Here is a 15,516-nt window from a genome sequence, read left to right as displayed (position 1 = left end):
AGGCTGCCCAGGGAGGTTGTGGAGTCTCCTCCTTTGGAGACGTTCAAAACCTGCCTGGACACATTCCTGTGTAACCTCAGCTAGGTGTTCCTGCTCCAGCAGGGATTTTGGACTAGATGATCTTTCGAGGTCCCTTCCAATCCCTGACATTCTGTGATTCTGTGGTTGTGCTAGACAGGGAAGCCAATCTAGTGTAATATGGCTTACAAATAGCTTTGGATTCTGCAGGATGAAAGCAGAGATGTCACAGTTCCAAGAGAGAAAACGAAGGACAATGAAGTGGAACCCAACAGTACTGTAATTTACTTCAAAAGCCTGTGCATCCGATGAGATGCTTGGGAGCCAAACTTCCCAGCCCTTTATAAGCTGCCTTAGTGAGGACACAGGCGTGATGCAGACAGAGTTGTGTGATCTCTGAATAGATCCTTATAGTACTGATGAGTCACAGATTCTCACAGAATCACATGCTTGTGAAACATGCTGCTTCAGGATGTCTGCTCCTGACTTTCAGCCCTGCCACACACTCCTAGCTTGGAAGAAGTGACAACCCATTCCCTTGAAATTAGCCTCTTTACAAAACAGACCAGTGCACTTGTATGATTTTCATGGCATTAAAGACAAAAAAACCTGGACAACGACAAGTGATTGGTTTGCTTCAGAGGCTTAACTGTGCTCTTCAAATACTGGTATCTACTCTTAGTAAGTCTTTCACGTGGATACTTACTTTACAGGGGCTTACTCTGTCCCTGTGCAATGTGAGGCTTCCCTGTTTTCCCCTCAAAATCCGATGAATGTTCTTTCCAAGATATCAGGGGTTGAGAATAGCAGTTAGGCAATTTCTAGCTCTCATGTGATGGCACCACCATTCTTCAGTTATCACAGTACTGTACCTTTCACGTATACAGCACCGGTACCATGATAACCGAAAAAGGACAGTTCATAGTCTTATTATTTGATGCCATTATCAGATAAGCAACCCTTTCTCCATTGGATTACAGGAAAACTGCTCAGTCCCTAGGAATAACTGTGATCTGGTCAACCACTTCTCAGTCTGATAAAGTAAATTAAGTTTTTGGTAATGGATCCCCTTCCCCTAACCTGTGTGTTGCAACTAGCAATGTAAGAAATATAGTCTTTTTCTATCCTCTTAGCCACTACCAGCCACAGACGAACCTTTAATAAAAGTTGAGACTGAAGGACTGGACAGATGTCCACTGCTTAAAAGCTTTCAGGTTGCACATAGCTCCATGAATTGAAATCTTAAGCTGTTTCCTATGGACAACCACAGCTTTAGCATTTGGCTAGCCATGTGAAACATGCCATTTAATGCCACAGCTACAGAAAGATCACTAGGAAAACAAGGTAGTGTATGCTAGGCAACAAAAAGCAAACAGATGTACACATACAATCCGAGACTAAGAACTATCAATAAAACCCACCTCTGCAATTCTCAGAACCAGGAATAATATAGAACAGCAAGAGAATAAGCTTCTAAAGTGTAGAAATGGACACTAGGTAACTTACACCACCTGTTTCATTTGAAGACAGGTACAAGTTGTTCTATTCATAGCCACAGGCAAAGTCATCCATATTAAAAAAAAAAGCTGTGCAATAAGAGTACTAAATTAACCAAGACTGGGTAATTAAACTGAACAAAACAACTTACGTGTATGGAGACAGAGGTCCTAACAAGACTTTGGAAACATCTCGTTGTCCAAGGGTCATGAGGAGCAGAACAAGGCTCTGATTTGTTGAATCTACACAGCCTCCCTGCAAACCAAAATGTTTTAATAGTTAATCTCTGTACAAACCAGACATTGGGATGGGAGGAGAGTAACGAAGGAAAAAGATACACTTAAAAGTCTGAATTACCACTCCCAATTTTCAAGGGCCAAAAGGTAAAAATCTAGATTTTTTAACAATGACAAATTAATTTCACATAGCAGTCTGGGAAAGGAATAGAACTAAAACAAAACCCAGTAACAAGGTTACGTTAAAGATCCCTCCCATCTCTCTCAACTTGTTCTCTTCTAATATCGCAGAACATAAGCACTGAAGAATTTATTTGCAGTAAACTGAAAATAGGTATTATTAATAATAATAGTTCATGTACATTTGAAAATACCATGAATTGCAGCACTTTATGATAAATATAAAAAGTAGAATTCGGACAAATAGTTCAGTGTTCGCAGGTGCAAATCAACAAGTTAAAAGTTGTTTCACACACATCCACCTACACCTTTGCTGCTAATTTACATGGTTTTACATTTGTAAACCACTTTTTGTCCCATATTTAAAATGGGAATATATTTTTTAATTGCTATGTGAAAGAGTCATGCATAAATTTATGTAGAACTACACATACTCTTGCACATATTTGACTGTAATAAGTCATGTATGCATCGTAAATTGTTTTCTCTGTGGAAGGTGTTAACTATGCTGCATATGTAAATTAGAATTGGAAGGCTTGCTTTGTTTACAAAGGTTGAACATAAATTAAAAGGGGTACTTTCAGTCAAGATGACTGTAGAGAAGATTTACTAACCAGGCCTATGGAAACACCTTGAAAATTAAAAAAACCCCAAACAAAAACCACCCCAGCATAACCTTATATTCCTCCTGATCCAAAGCGACACAAAATCCGTGAACGGTTTCCTGCCGGATCAGGCCTAATGCTAAGCCCTCTGAATAGGCTCTCTGGAGAGAGCAAAACTAAAAATTAATTCTTTTAACAACAGATTCTCTTATGAGGTAAAAATTACCTTTGCGGGCAAAGAGTAACCTGTCATCGTTTTAAGAGATAACACCACCCCAAAAGTGAGGGAGGGGCAAAATAAATTTTGGACTACATAGATTAAGACGACACTAAGATGTGACAAGCTCACTACATTTTCTCAGTGAGAGGGCAGAAAGGAGGACCTTTCCAAGGGGATCTACTGAAGGTTTAATTTAAAAGATGGCCTTGCTTCAGTGTGATGAGTCTCAGCTTCGTTCTTCTGAAGAAAGCCTCTGCACTTCATGCAACAAATTATACACAACAAAGGCAACATCTTCATTACATTCACTACCATGACCTAACTCCTAGTAACACTCAACCTAAGGCCCTCTACGGGACTGATAAAAACTGTGCTTTATCTTGAGAAGACAGGGTGTCTGCAGAATTTGCTGGTGCAATTTAGAGCAACAGTTCTCACCAGCTGTATTTGCAAATCTGAAACATACACAAGAAGCAGATGAGAGTTTGGTAAGAAGTATTCCTGAGACGGGACTTTCTGTATTTCAAGTTCGCTTAATAATTCAGAATGCTCTTTATCACTTGAATGAAAACTTTACGTTTCCTGAGCTTGTTTTTGTTTTTCTAAAGCTGAAAATATTATAAAACGTCTATTTTTATGACCGAATTTATACAAAATCTTCAGTCAGCATGGAGACAACCACAATCTAAACAATACAGCAGAAGATGATGCATCCATCATGTCCTAGCTGCTTACATAAGCTCTTGCTGCAGTGAGTCAGTCGTCCCCACTATTCTTGTGCAGTAGCAACATGCTGTTATGCCACTTCCTCATAGGCAGTTACCAGACAGGGAAATTAAGTGATTTGCTTGTAATCTAATGATGACAGAACAGTAACTTGTGCCAAATGAAGGACATGCCGCCTCCAAGGAGGCCAACTTTTTTTTCGCTGAATCCACCTGCCACTTACTCAAGAGTTCAAAATCAAAAACAGCCCTCCCAAGAGAAATGGGATGGGCAAAGTCAGAGCAAAAGTACTGACTTTTGTTCCAAAATAGCTGGCACTCATTACCAAGCCAGAATGCAGCTTCTAGTCCGTATTAATTCAGTTTATGGCAGTTTCTCCATTATTGTTTCCATTGACAATAGAGCCAGATCCAGCTGGATGTGATAATTAGAGACACAGATCACTTAAAAATCTTGTCCATTTTGAAATGTTGTTATACAAATACCACAACTCTGGGTATTGGATAACTGTCTTTTGAAGAGCATTGTTCTTCTGAGCTTGACTCCAGCTTTGATTTAATCTTGGTTCTATTTTGGCATACATACAATTGCCTCCATTACCTGTGTGGTAAATACTTGCATGCCTCAATAATTTGTTAGGTGAAGTGCAGAGGTGAGGTGCTTTGGTTGGTGTTTTTTTTGTTTGTTTTTCTTCCAGAAGAATGGAGCAGAGCCTTGTCACACTGAAGTAAGGCCATCTTGAAAACTAAGCTTTCAGTGAAATGCTTCACTCATTTTAGCTCTAATTAAATATAACAAACAGCCTTGCCCCTCCAAGCCCCACTAACAACTCAACCTTTCTTCATTAAAGAACTCAGCCTTAAATACATATTGCATCCTCCCTATTTCTCACAAGCACAAGGAATACAAACGTCCAATCCTTTTCCAGTTCTTCCAGGCCCTTCCATTCTGCCGATCACCTGCCATAGAAAGCCACTATAACTAACGCCTTTCAAAGCCAAGATGAAAATCCTTATTGGCCTTCTACAATCAAGTTCAGGGAAGAATTGCATATGGATTTGTAAAAACAATGCTAGCCAGTTACTCCATGCCCCTTCTTTCAGGGCAACAGTAATTAGCACTGTGCTACCTATTGTTAGTCAATTAGCTCCAACATATTTCCATCAACAAATGTACATAAAAAAAGCTCCACTGATTCCATGAATCATATAACCTCTTTCATTTATTTTTGAAAGCTTAGTAAAAGGGGCTGCTTAGCACTTAACATAGCAAGACTCAAATCCTTAGATTTCCTAGGTGGCAATGTTCATATAATAGCAAGCATTAAGCAAGCTCTTTAATAGATGTCCCTTGGCCCCTTTAAACAGTAAGGCACTCCAGCAGATTTGTGGGTGACCCGGACAGCTAAAACCCTCTACACAGAATTATCTCCAGTGCTCCCAGGATGCCCTTTTCTGGTCAACTCTCCCCGGCTCCTGCAGCACAGCACCTACAGGCAAGGACACAGATGGAGAAACAATCTCATAAAGAGAGGATCTAAACACAGGGAGATAAATTACCCCTTGAACTCTGTATTCAGTGAGTAGCTGAGGTAAAGAGAGTGGGACTTAAAGAGTGCCGGTTCAGAGCAAGCTGTATTTGGTTCATGCACAGCTTTCCCAAATTTTTACTGTTTCGCTGGATGTCTTATCTAGGCAAAGAAACTTAAAAAAAATAGTATCTTCAAACTAAACAAACACTGCACACTTTGCAACATATTTTTATACCCCCTGTGGGGTCAACACTAGATCAAACTGACCTAAGTTTAAAAAAAGAAAAAAAAACACAAAACAATGAGAAAGCCCATCTTTCCAAATTCCTGGCTAGTGCTGTGTGAGCATGTGTGTCATAGATAAGTGTTCATTCTAAAAACTACACAACAAAAGCCACCGTATTACCTATGGCAGAGGGACTGGGGAATTCATGAACACTGAACAACGACTGAGCCCTCCAGTGGATAAGCAGCACAATAGCCAAAAATGCTAACAAACAAGAACTTTTCCACCATGAGCTGCTGCAATGGAGGACCACAAACAGTCCATACACTGCTCAGCACTTGTCAGTGTCCTGGTTTAAGCCCAACTGGCAACCAGGATGATGCAGCTCACAACTGCCACCCCCAAGTTGGATGGGGTAGAGAATCAGAAAGGGGAAAAAAAACTTGCAAGTTGAGATCAGTTTATTAGGACAACAAAGGCACATCTCAGTGGTAATACTAATACTGCTAATAATTACAATAATATTAATAAACTGATACACAATGCAATTGCTCACCGCCTGTGACACCAACAGCCTGTTCCTTCCCAAGCAGCAGTATTTGCCCCCCACACCAGCCAACTCCAGTTTATATACTGAGCATGATGTCTTATGATAAGGAACACCCCTTTGGCCAGCTTGGGTCAGCTGTCCTGGCTGTGCCCCCTCCCAGCTTCTTGTGCACCTGGTAGAGCATGGGAAACTGAAGGCCTAGACTACCCAGCAACAACTAAAATATCAGTGTATCATCAACATCCTTCTCATACTAAATCCAGAACACAGCACTATATTAGCTATAGAAAGAAAATTAACTCTATCCGAGCTGCAACCAGGACAGTCAGTCACTCTTGGACTGAAGCGGCACACACTTAAAAGAGCCTTCCAGGAGCAGCAGCGGTACCATAGCAGGCTGCAGGTTACCACCTCACTCACTCAGAAGCTGACCTTCAAAAACACACAAATCTCATGGCCTATCACTTTATCATTCAGAGATTTGCCTGACCCTGTTTACTCCTCAAATGCTTTTTCTTCTGTTGTCCCAAGTTCCTCACTATCCTGGTGGTTTGCAGAATTTGACTCATCACATTCAAATGGCTGCAGTACAGTAAAGCACAACATTACCTGGTTCACACCTTTCCACTATTTCAGGAGCTCTCTGACATCTGACTCTGAAGGAAGTATAATATCTGGACAAATTCCGTCTCTAGTTTAAATCTGTCAAGTGCTGGACAGTTTTGTTTTCAAAAGAAAAAAATACCTATTGCTGCTGATAAAAGTAAGGGAAAATTGGATTTTTGATGTCTCAAGTCAGCTGACTACCTAAGGATGTCTCCCAAGAGGTTTACACAAAGCAATACACATACCAATTTTTTTTTCTTTCCTTTTTGGGCCAGGGAGTGGAGGGACAAGCTGAAAGATTTTACAATTCAGTCCTCAAATAAAAACAGCTACCTTTCACTACATAATTGTAGAAACAGACAGATGTTTCGGTCACTAGTTGTGACTGCACTCTCCATGCATGCTGGACTTTTAAATGCCAGCGGTGTGGACCGTACCCAGGAAGAATATTTGTGGTGTTTCTATGATACATGAACGTTGGGCTAGAAAGGGAGAGTCCTCTAGAAACGTGGTACATATACAGAATAAAAAAAAAGACAAAATATTAATGGAAGACTGGAACAAGTGGGCAAGTTAGTAATTCAGACAGATGAAGGGTTTGCAGCAGGGAAAGGAAAAAGTAAGATGGGCATAGATGAACAACCTACTACAGGCGCAGATGTGGTTTATGAGGTTAAGGGCTAATTTTATAACTGACTATATTGCCTAACAAAGAATCTCATTAACGGCATTTTTAATACTTTTGCAAAATCCTATCAGTTTAGTCCAGTTGAGGGGAAATTACTTTTTTAAAAAGAGTACGTACAATTTGTAGATGACTGCCTCCTAATGGCCAAATGTGTTTTGTCAGTCCTAACAGCTACTTTAACACTTGAGGATATACACAACAAAAGGTAGGTTCTTTATTAAATCAGAAACTCACTATCATGCTAATTGCCAAATCACTTTTAAGACCGAAAACTGCTCATCCACTAAAAGTCTCACCACAAATGAAAAACATTTAAAAAAATTATGCAGAAGACTGTGATGTACTTAAGACTCCCAGACGAACACTACCCAAGCTCCTTTCCAACAAACCATTCAGCCAATTCCTCATAGGATCAACAAATTTCAGTAAATTTGATTTTGTTATCATTACCATCAAGTGGGCAGCATTTAGCCTAGCTGCTTTTTTTTCCTCCCCCTTCTTCTTCCTCATTTTTTACAATGAGTGGTGAAACACTGCCCCAGGTTGCCCAGAGAGGTGGTAGAGGCCCCACCCCTGGAGACATTCAAGGCCAGGCTGGATGGGGCTCTGAGCAACCTATCTAGTTGAAGATGTCCCTGCTCATTGCAGGGGGTTTGGACTAGATGAGCTTTGAAGGTCTGTTCCAAACCAAACTATTCTATGATTCCTCATATACTCTCCCACTCATAATGCCCCATTCCAACCACCGGCTTAAGAGCATTAACTCTATTACCCCTTGAACTTATTAAAAAAAAGTATCAGCCCATGTGAACCCAACTGAACTCTGTTCCAGACCGAACGCAACGAAAGAAAAATTTGTCACTACTATGATTCATAGCTAACACCTCCTGGACATGGGAAATTACATGGCGCAGTAAGTCATTACACTGTTAGTGGAATCATTTAAAAACCACTCCGTACCTGGATGAAGATGACACTGGTAGCATCAGTTCACTTCTCTGTTTGGATCTGAGGCTGCCTGAGGGTGTCCTTAAACCACCTCTTGCTTTACCAATACGTCATCCCCTTCTCCCCTTACAGCTATACATGCAGAACATATTGGCCACTTACCCTGTAGACCTCCTCAAGCAACAGTTTAGCACAATTCTGACCAAGTTCCTCAGGAAGCACAGCTGCTCCCTGGCCCTGAGGGTTTGAAGCCAGCTCAGCACTGAGAACAGTGCCATTGATGGTTTCTGCAGTAAGGCACAGGCCAAAACCCGGTGACCTGAAAGAAAGCGAAAAAGTGCATTTGATTCAAGGACAAAAATCAAGCAATGAGCTAAGAACAACTCCCAGCAAACCCCTTCCTCAAGCCACAAACAGCTCCTCTCATAGGACAATACTGGGAATCTGGACTTGTTGAGAAATTTACTGTTCTATACCTTTGATTCACCCTGGAAAAAACCAGTAACAACAGTATTTAAAAGTTATACCCAGTACCACTTGCTGCAAACTCACTGCGCTGGCTACTCCTGGCACAAACTCTTTTAAAGGGAAAAAAAGGAAAGAAAAAAAAAAAAAAAAAAACATCCAAACGTCAGAAATACCCTCCCCTATTAAAAAAATAGTAACGTTCACATTTATTTAATTCATGTTTGATGAGCATTTCAAAGGTATCTGGAGTTTCTTCTCTGCGATGTTCAAAACTAACTTTCTTTAGGGACTGGGCTCTTTCCCTGGAAGCTTCAGTATTTAGCAAGATTAGACCATACGCATGGCACCAAGCAGGAGGAAAAAAAAAATTTGGATCCACGTTACGTGTATTTCCAATCACTTCTTTTCACTTTCAGTTTCATACCATCCAAATAATTACAACCGTGTAAGAATTCTGAACATATGATTTGAATAAACAAAAAATCCCTATTTTCTTCATAGCTTAGCATCCTACAAAATGCTATTGTGAGTGTTTAGAAACATTTTTGCTCCAAGAAAGTCACACGTGGCTGAGTACAGTTTGCTGAGAAATCAGAAAGCTGTGAGGAAAGGAAAAAAAGCCACAAGATCCTCTTATTTATAGGCTTTGGAAGAGCACCAATAGCTAGCCATTCAAAATAAAGTTAAATTAACTTTACTCCACGTACAGGAATTCTCACAGTTCTGGACTCCTGCTGCTTCCACCACCTGAACTTCTTAATTTAAATAGTTCCACTGACCCCAAACTGTAAGGAATGTCACCAACGTCAAACAACCACAAAATCAAACCCCAAACACCGATACACACAAACGCTGTCAGGGCCATAAAAACAACAGCTCCTCCAGAGGCATTTCAGTAAGGTGGGAACGAAAAGATCCAAGTGGTTCCCACCCATATTTAGCTGACTGCATTTCCTGAGTAACACAGAAGGTATGTTAAAGATGTTTCTTTTCTCCTTTCATTCCTCTGAAAGAGAGAAGACATCTACACAGCATGACATGAGCAGTGTCAAAGATGTGATTTTTTGGACAGGTATCCTTTAATAACTATTTCCACTGTTGGATTTTGTTAGTGTTCAGTAGCATGTAGCAATCTGCCTAAATAAAAATCAAAATCATCCAGTGCCTCATGTATGTGCAGACAGTATTAGGAAGCATCTGCACAAACTTTTTGCTGCAAATGCTCAGGACAGAACCAGGAAGTTTCTGATTAGACAGACATTATAGGTGGCAGAAGATGCTCAAATAATGTATTCCCTGAAGCTTTTGGTGCTGTGGAAGGGACATAGTTCAACAATTCCTCACAAACTCCATCCGCACCGAGCAGCCAGTCCTGGGAGGAGAGCGAGCATCCTGGTCCTGAACAGCTGCTTCCAGCGGGAGAGGGAAAAAGGCAGAAAGGCCCAGGGGCCTCTGTGAAATGGCAAAACAGCAAAAGGCCGAACTAAAGGAACTCCTGAACAGAACTCCACCAAAACGGAGCTGAACCGGAACTGGTCTCCATGTCCCTAGCTGCAAAAACCCCATTTCTCCTAAAATATGAAGCATGATGCTAAAGGCATGGAATATTCTCATTGATCAGTCTGGATGTCAGTCAGCTCTGCCCCACCTGTGCCCCCCTTCCTCGCTGCCTCGCACCTGTGGGCAGAGTGCTCAGAATGTCCTTGGCTCCCAGATATCAACTAAGATAACAGCAGCTCTTACACTCTCTTTGTTCCAACTCAAAGACACTGGAAAGTTACTTGAAGAAAAACATTAGCTCTGTCCCAGGGTGTTAGCTTCTTGTTCTCAAACTAAATCCAAACAACAACTGTGCTAACTACAAAAAAAGCACATTTTCTAACTGCATGAAGAAAATTAACTTGGTTTCAGACAAATCTGCACAATGGGCTACCCATGCAAACAGTAAACGTAATGCTGCTGTCCCAGTTCATTTGACTTTTTCACTTTATAGGCACGTAAAAAACAAAATAGGACCTCAAGTCCACACATCTCCCATGAAAGTTTTCACAATTCTGATCACTGTTAACGGTTTGAAGCCACAAGACTCCTGGGATATTAAATGTTATGAAGGATTGGAAAATAGGAAAAAGTTAGTCAACAATTTTTAGATTTGTAATCTTGCAAACCTAACAAGTTTTCTTTAAGGTAATATTTTAAAAAGCAGAAACAATGAAAGAAGATGTGCGTGCTTGCATTTGAGCATACAGACAGAAGACAAATTAGTTATCCACAACTCCTTAAACCTCAGTGAAAAGTGACAAGAAGACAACAAAGCTGACAGATATCAGTAAAGTTGTCTGAATCACATCCATCGCTTTAGTGTTCTGCTGGCAAACAAAATCTGCAGAAGTACAGTAAATTAATGTCTCAATTTTCCAGTCATCACTGGTGAAAGGACACTCCTTCAGCTATTCATGTAATACTAAAGCAGAAGACAACCCATACAGCTCAAAAGTTTTCTAAAACAGTTTGGTCCCATCCTTAACACTACTATTTCCATCAGAAGATGTACAGTCGAGTTTGAATGTTGGTTTTCACAACACACTATGGCACCTCTGACCTCAATCTCACTTCAAAGTAACAGGTTTAAAACTGAAGGGAGCTCAAGTTGCCTTTAGTGGAAGTAATGATGTATTACCTTCCTTGTTTAAGGTAAAGGTAATACATCTACTCCTTTACCACAAGTAAAACAAATATCTAGTGATTCATTCCACTTTTTCCCCCATGAGGAATATTTATTTAAAGCCAGCAAAATAGAAGACCATGTTCTAAAACTCAGTAAAATTACAGGTCAGAATAGCCCAGCAGACAAAAAAAAAAGGCAGAATTGCATTTCTGTTCCCTGTGAATACGGGATACTCACTTTCCAGAGCTGACCCCCTTCATATGATCCGTGTAGATGTAAATGTCTGGGAGGAATTTATTCAGGATGCTCCTTGCAGACTCCACCATTCTGTTTGCCATCTGTGGCGACACTCTGACAGAGTATCTACATTTTCAAGCTAAGGAATTCATTGTGGTCACAAAATAAATTTAAACCAGAGACTGACAAAAGTGGCCAAGAGGTCCCAAGGCATTATTTCAGAAAATATGGTTTTGTCCTATACATCCTTTCAGAAGCACTGGTCCATTTTCCTGCAGAGAAGCACATGTGCATAAGTGCTTTCTACAGTCTTCACTGATATACCTTGAAGTGAGGTACACAGAACACGTGCAGAACAGCTTATTATGACTAGATAAACATCTATCTTAAAAATGCCCTTTGATAATTTTAAATTGTTATTCTGTCACCCTGTACTTTCTTATAATGGAAGGAGTCTTGTGTGGTCTGCACTTCAAATACTGTTAAAAGATGGTGATAAGTAAAGTTTCCCTGAATTAGCAGCAAGAAATGCTGTCCTATTTCTGCCAGGGAGAAACTTGGTAAATTAAAGACAAATATTTTAACGAAAGAAAAAAATAATTTTAAAAGGCTAAAAAAAAAATCTTTGCTCTCTCCAACTATTTTGCACTGCTCTGAGGCTACCAAGCTCACCGGTTCTCTACTCACTAAGTATCTGAAGCTAATGGTTTCAGGCAAGAAGAAATTACCACCTTCCTGCTCATCTCAACCCACCTCCTCACAGCACCGAATAGACCAACTGCTTTTGCGCCTTTTTACTCAAGTGCTGCTTCGGTGATGTTCACAGATCTTCAAACGTACAGAGCACGTTTTGCTCCAAATTCCATCCCGACTATAATGCAGGCTCATGTTCTGCACGTGTAACGACACCTCTGCACCTACATGCATATGGCAGCGCAGAGAAACACTCTCAGACCTCTCAGCTGGCACAAGGGAATTCCTTTTCTACAAGTTTCTATTGCATTCTCTTGTGAAGTTGGTAAACAAAAAGCTTTAGGATCTTAAGGCCAAAACCACTAAATAATAATCAGAAAACTGATCATTCTGCGCACTTGGTGCATTCAGGATTCTGGATGACTATAAAAGGTTGCTGCAACACAAGCTCCCCAATGGTGAGGAAGGTGATTTGCTCAGTTGAATCTTGAGGGGACAAAAATGCACATGTAGAAGACCTAAGCTGATATCCTTCCAGATGTTTTGTGTTTTACTGCCCTGAAAGACCACTTAATGGCTAAACTAAAATGAGACTGCCTCTCACTGGGCTTACTAAAGGCAAACTTTATCCCTGAGAAAGAGCCCAGGAAAACCTGAAGTGGAAATTCAAAAACTTGTAGTTCACACACACCAAACAAATCCAGTCAAAGTGGCTCAGAGCGCCACTGTGCATTAATGTCAATTCAGAAAGATGGCACTAAAGCCATAATCATTGCTTCCTCCTTCACACAGAGAGACTAAACTACTCACTAGAGAGGCGGATGGTGGCATAAGGGAATTACTTTCTTCATGGAAAGACCATGACAAACACCACCAAAAGCACAATGAGCTACCTCCTTTTTATTCTACATCATATGCACCCAGCAAATTGCTCTTGCTTTGCAATGCTGCACTCATCCAAATGCTGCAGATGGAAACAGAAGTCAAGGTGTGCTCTTCTCACACACAATTATGATGGAATGAAATAAAGTAAAAGGAGCAACAGGCTGCAAATCTGCACCTCTGGCAAGAAACTTGCTCTCATTTCTGCTTTCTTTCTGAGTAATCAAAGCCAGATCACATTTGGGACTTTCATAAACAGAAATTAAACTACAAGTTGGCCAATGCTCAAGAAAGAGCAGCAGCTCATGAAATACAACCTTTAGTATACCTTGCCTATAAGAGATTTCTGCCTTCTTCCCGTGGTGACAGCAGACTCATAATAGATCATATAAAAACCACAAGGAAAAAAAAGCACACACAAACACAAAACAACAACAAAACAAAAGACACAAAACCCAAAACTAACTAGATGTGCAGTTCTGTTTGCAAAAGTGAGTACTTCACAACAGTATTTTGTGCCCTTATCTCTGTGCAGATATAAAACTGCTTCCACTTCCATCTCCAACGGTACTACTGAAGGCAAAGATCTAACAAATTTCTGCTCATAACACACTAAAAAGCTCAGTTCACATGCGTGCAGTGAGGTGTAAACTGAACTATAATAATATTTGAGCTCCCATCCAATACTCTGCTAGACTCATTAGAAGCCAAGATGCCACCTATTCAATGCATAACAAAACTACATTTGTTACTACTGGATTTACACACAAGGTCAGATTTCTTTTAGTGCTGCTACAGTATGTGTAGAAGGTATTTTAACTTCTTCTTGCTCTTGAAAAGATGTGAAATGGTGCTGTTCAGTTTTAAATTTATTTACCTGTCTACTGATGCTTTTTGAACAGCCATGTTCTAAACACAGAAGTTTTGAGACATGGTCCTGACATCTAGTTATGTGATCCCTCTGTGTTATCTGGATACATACTCAGCAACACAGGTGCACTTCTGTGACTTCACATGGGAGACTTATTTTTTAACGCAAAATCATTTAAAAGAAAAAAGAAGAAAAAAGAAAAAAGGATACGCAGTTCCTCTGATGCGCTTGATTTTGCCAGGGTCTGTGAACTGAACAGGCTGCAAGACCTTTCTCACTGGGCAAGCAAACAGTATCTCGCCACCCCCTTTGGGAGGCATTCCTCTCCGGTTGATCTAGACACAATGGAGGAAAAAAGCAGGTTAGTTAAGAGCACAAAGAATGTACTTACACACTCATAAATTATAGCTTTTATTTCATCTATAATAAAATATTATTAGGAGGGGCATTATGTGAAGACAGGTGAGAAAGAGACATCCTAAAAGCAGAAATGGATTTTGCACCAATCTGTAATGAAAAATTTACTTATTTTTTCCTTCTCTCTCTCTATTACAGTAGGGCAATTCTTCTCAATGGAAAACAAAACCAATCAAACAAAAACCCAACATCTTTACCAGGAAGGCAACCATGGCTTAAGACAGGTCTCTACTAGCAACTCAGTACCTCACTGCTGAACAAAGTCTAGAAGCATTTGATGGTTAGAATGTCCATGGGGCACCAGAATTAACTAATTCCCTCAAACAGCCTCAGCCTGTCCCACTGGCCCAGCCAGCCCCCACAAAGGGACGGTGACGGGACACAGGGCCATGGGTGGGTCTGGCTCAGGGGGCCCAGGGCAGGGCTGTGGGGAGCTGGAGACTGGCCCTGCCATGGGGCCACTGGAGCAGGGGGTATAGGCCCCTGGGCAGCATGGGGGGCAGCACCCAGGGGGATTGGCAGAGCAAGCAAAGACTAGAGGTGCAGCTAGGGCCTCCTCACAATTTAAATGAGCATTCTTAACTTCAAAAGGTGACAGTTTCTTTTTCCAATCTGAAAAATGCATTCCACATGAAGCTTTATTGGGCCTGTGAAGAGTGTAGTCTTTAAAAAAAGAAGTTTATTTTTGGTGTTTTCCAAACTGGAAGCAAACCCCAATCACCCAAACACAGATCCAGCTTCTCTGCGGGTGAAGGAGGCAAAGGATTCTATTGTTACTCCCTAGCCCTAAGCACAGGGCAGGAAGAGCAAGTAGAAGGAAAAACAAGTTAAGTTCAGAGGAACAAGACAAAAAAAAAATTTCTTAGCTTGCAAACATCTCCAAGAATAAGAAGAGCCACTACTTTCTCCTTATCCTCTCTACCCATAGCCTTTGCATCTCTCTCCTACCGCATCTTCAATCACTAAATGGTTGGTATGCCAGTTAAAACACGCCCAGAAAAAGAGGCAATTTTAGAAATCTGTGTAGCTTCAACTAGATATCTGCTAGAGACAGGTACCAGCAGCAAGCTTATGGCCTTGTGAAGCAATACAAAAAGTACGGTTTCAACATGTGCTAGAAAAGAATGAAACAAATTGTCTTACCTTTATTTCCAGACCTTCACCATCAATTCCAAACTTCTTCAGTAAGGGCAGAGCTGTTGCCTTAAGGACATCAACCTACAGTATACAGAATTAAAAAGAAAATTCT

At 40.7% G+C, this 15,516-nt stretch overlaps 1 protein-coding gene across 1 annotated transcript in view; it reads right to left on the bottom strand.

The window, feature by feature from the left end:
- RCL1 (RNA terminal phosphate cyclase like 1) overlaps positions 1 to 15,516 on the bottom strand; it is a 29,493-nt gene that overhangs the window by 4,656 nt on the left and 9,321 nt on the right. The window contains exons 4-8 of the mRNA XM_065656557.1: positions 15,411 to 15,485; positions 14,061 to 14,185; positions 11,405 to 11,530; positions 8,194 to 8,350; positions 1,667 to 1,770 (exon numbers count right to left, since the gene is read on the bottom strand). Of these exons, the coding sequence (XP_065512629.1) occupies positions 1,667 to 1,770; positions 8,194 to 8,350; positions 11,405 to 11,530; positions 14,061 to 14,185; positions 15,411 to 15,485 (587 nt within the window). The remainder of the gene's footprint in view (positions 1 to 1,666; positions 1,771 to 8,193; positions 8,351 to 11,404; positions 11,531 to 14,060; positions 14,186 to 15,410; positions 15,486 to 15,516) is intronic.

This window comes from Caloenas nicobarica, chromosome Z (genome assembly GCF_036013445.1).
Source record: "Caloenas nicobarica isolate bCalNic1 chromosome Z, bCalNic1.hap1, whole genome shotgun sequence".
NCBI lineage: Eukaryota > Metazoa > Chordata > Aves > Columbiformes > Columbidae > Caloenas > Caloenas nicobarica.
Note: the sequence above shows the minus strand (reverse complement) of the source record. Positions and strands in the feature narration are given on the sequence as shown.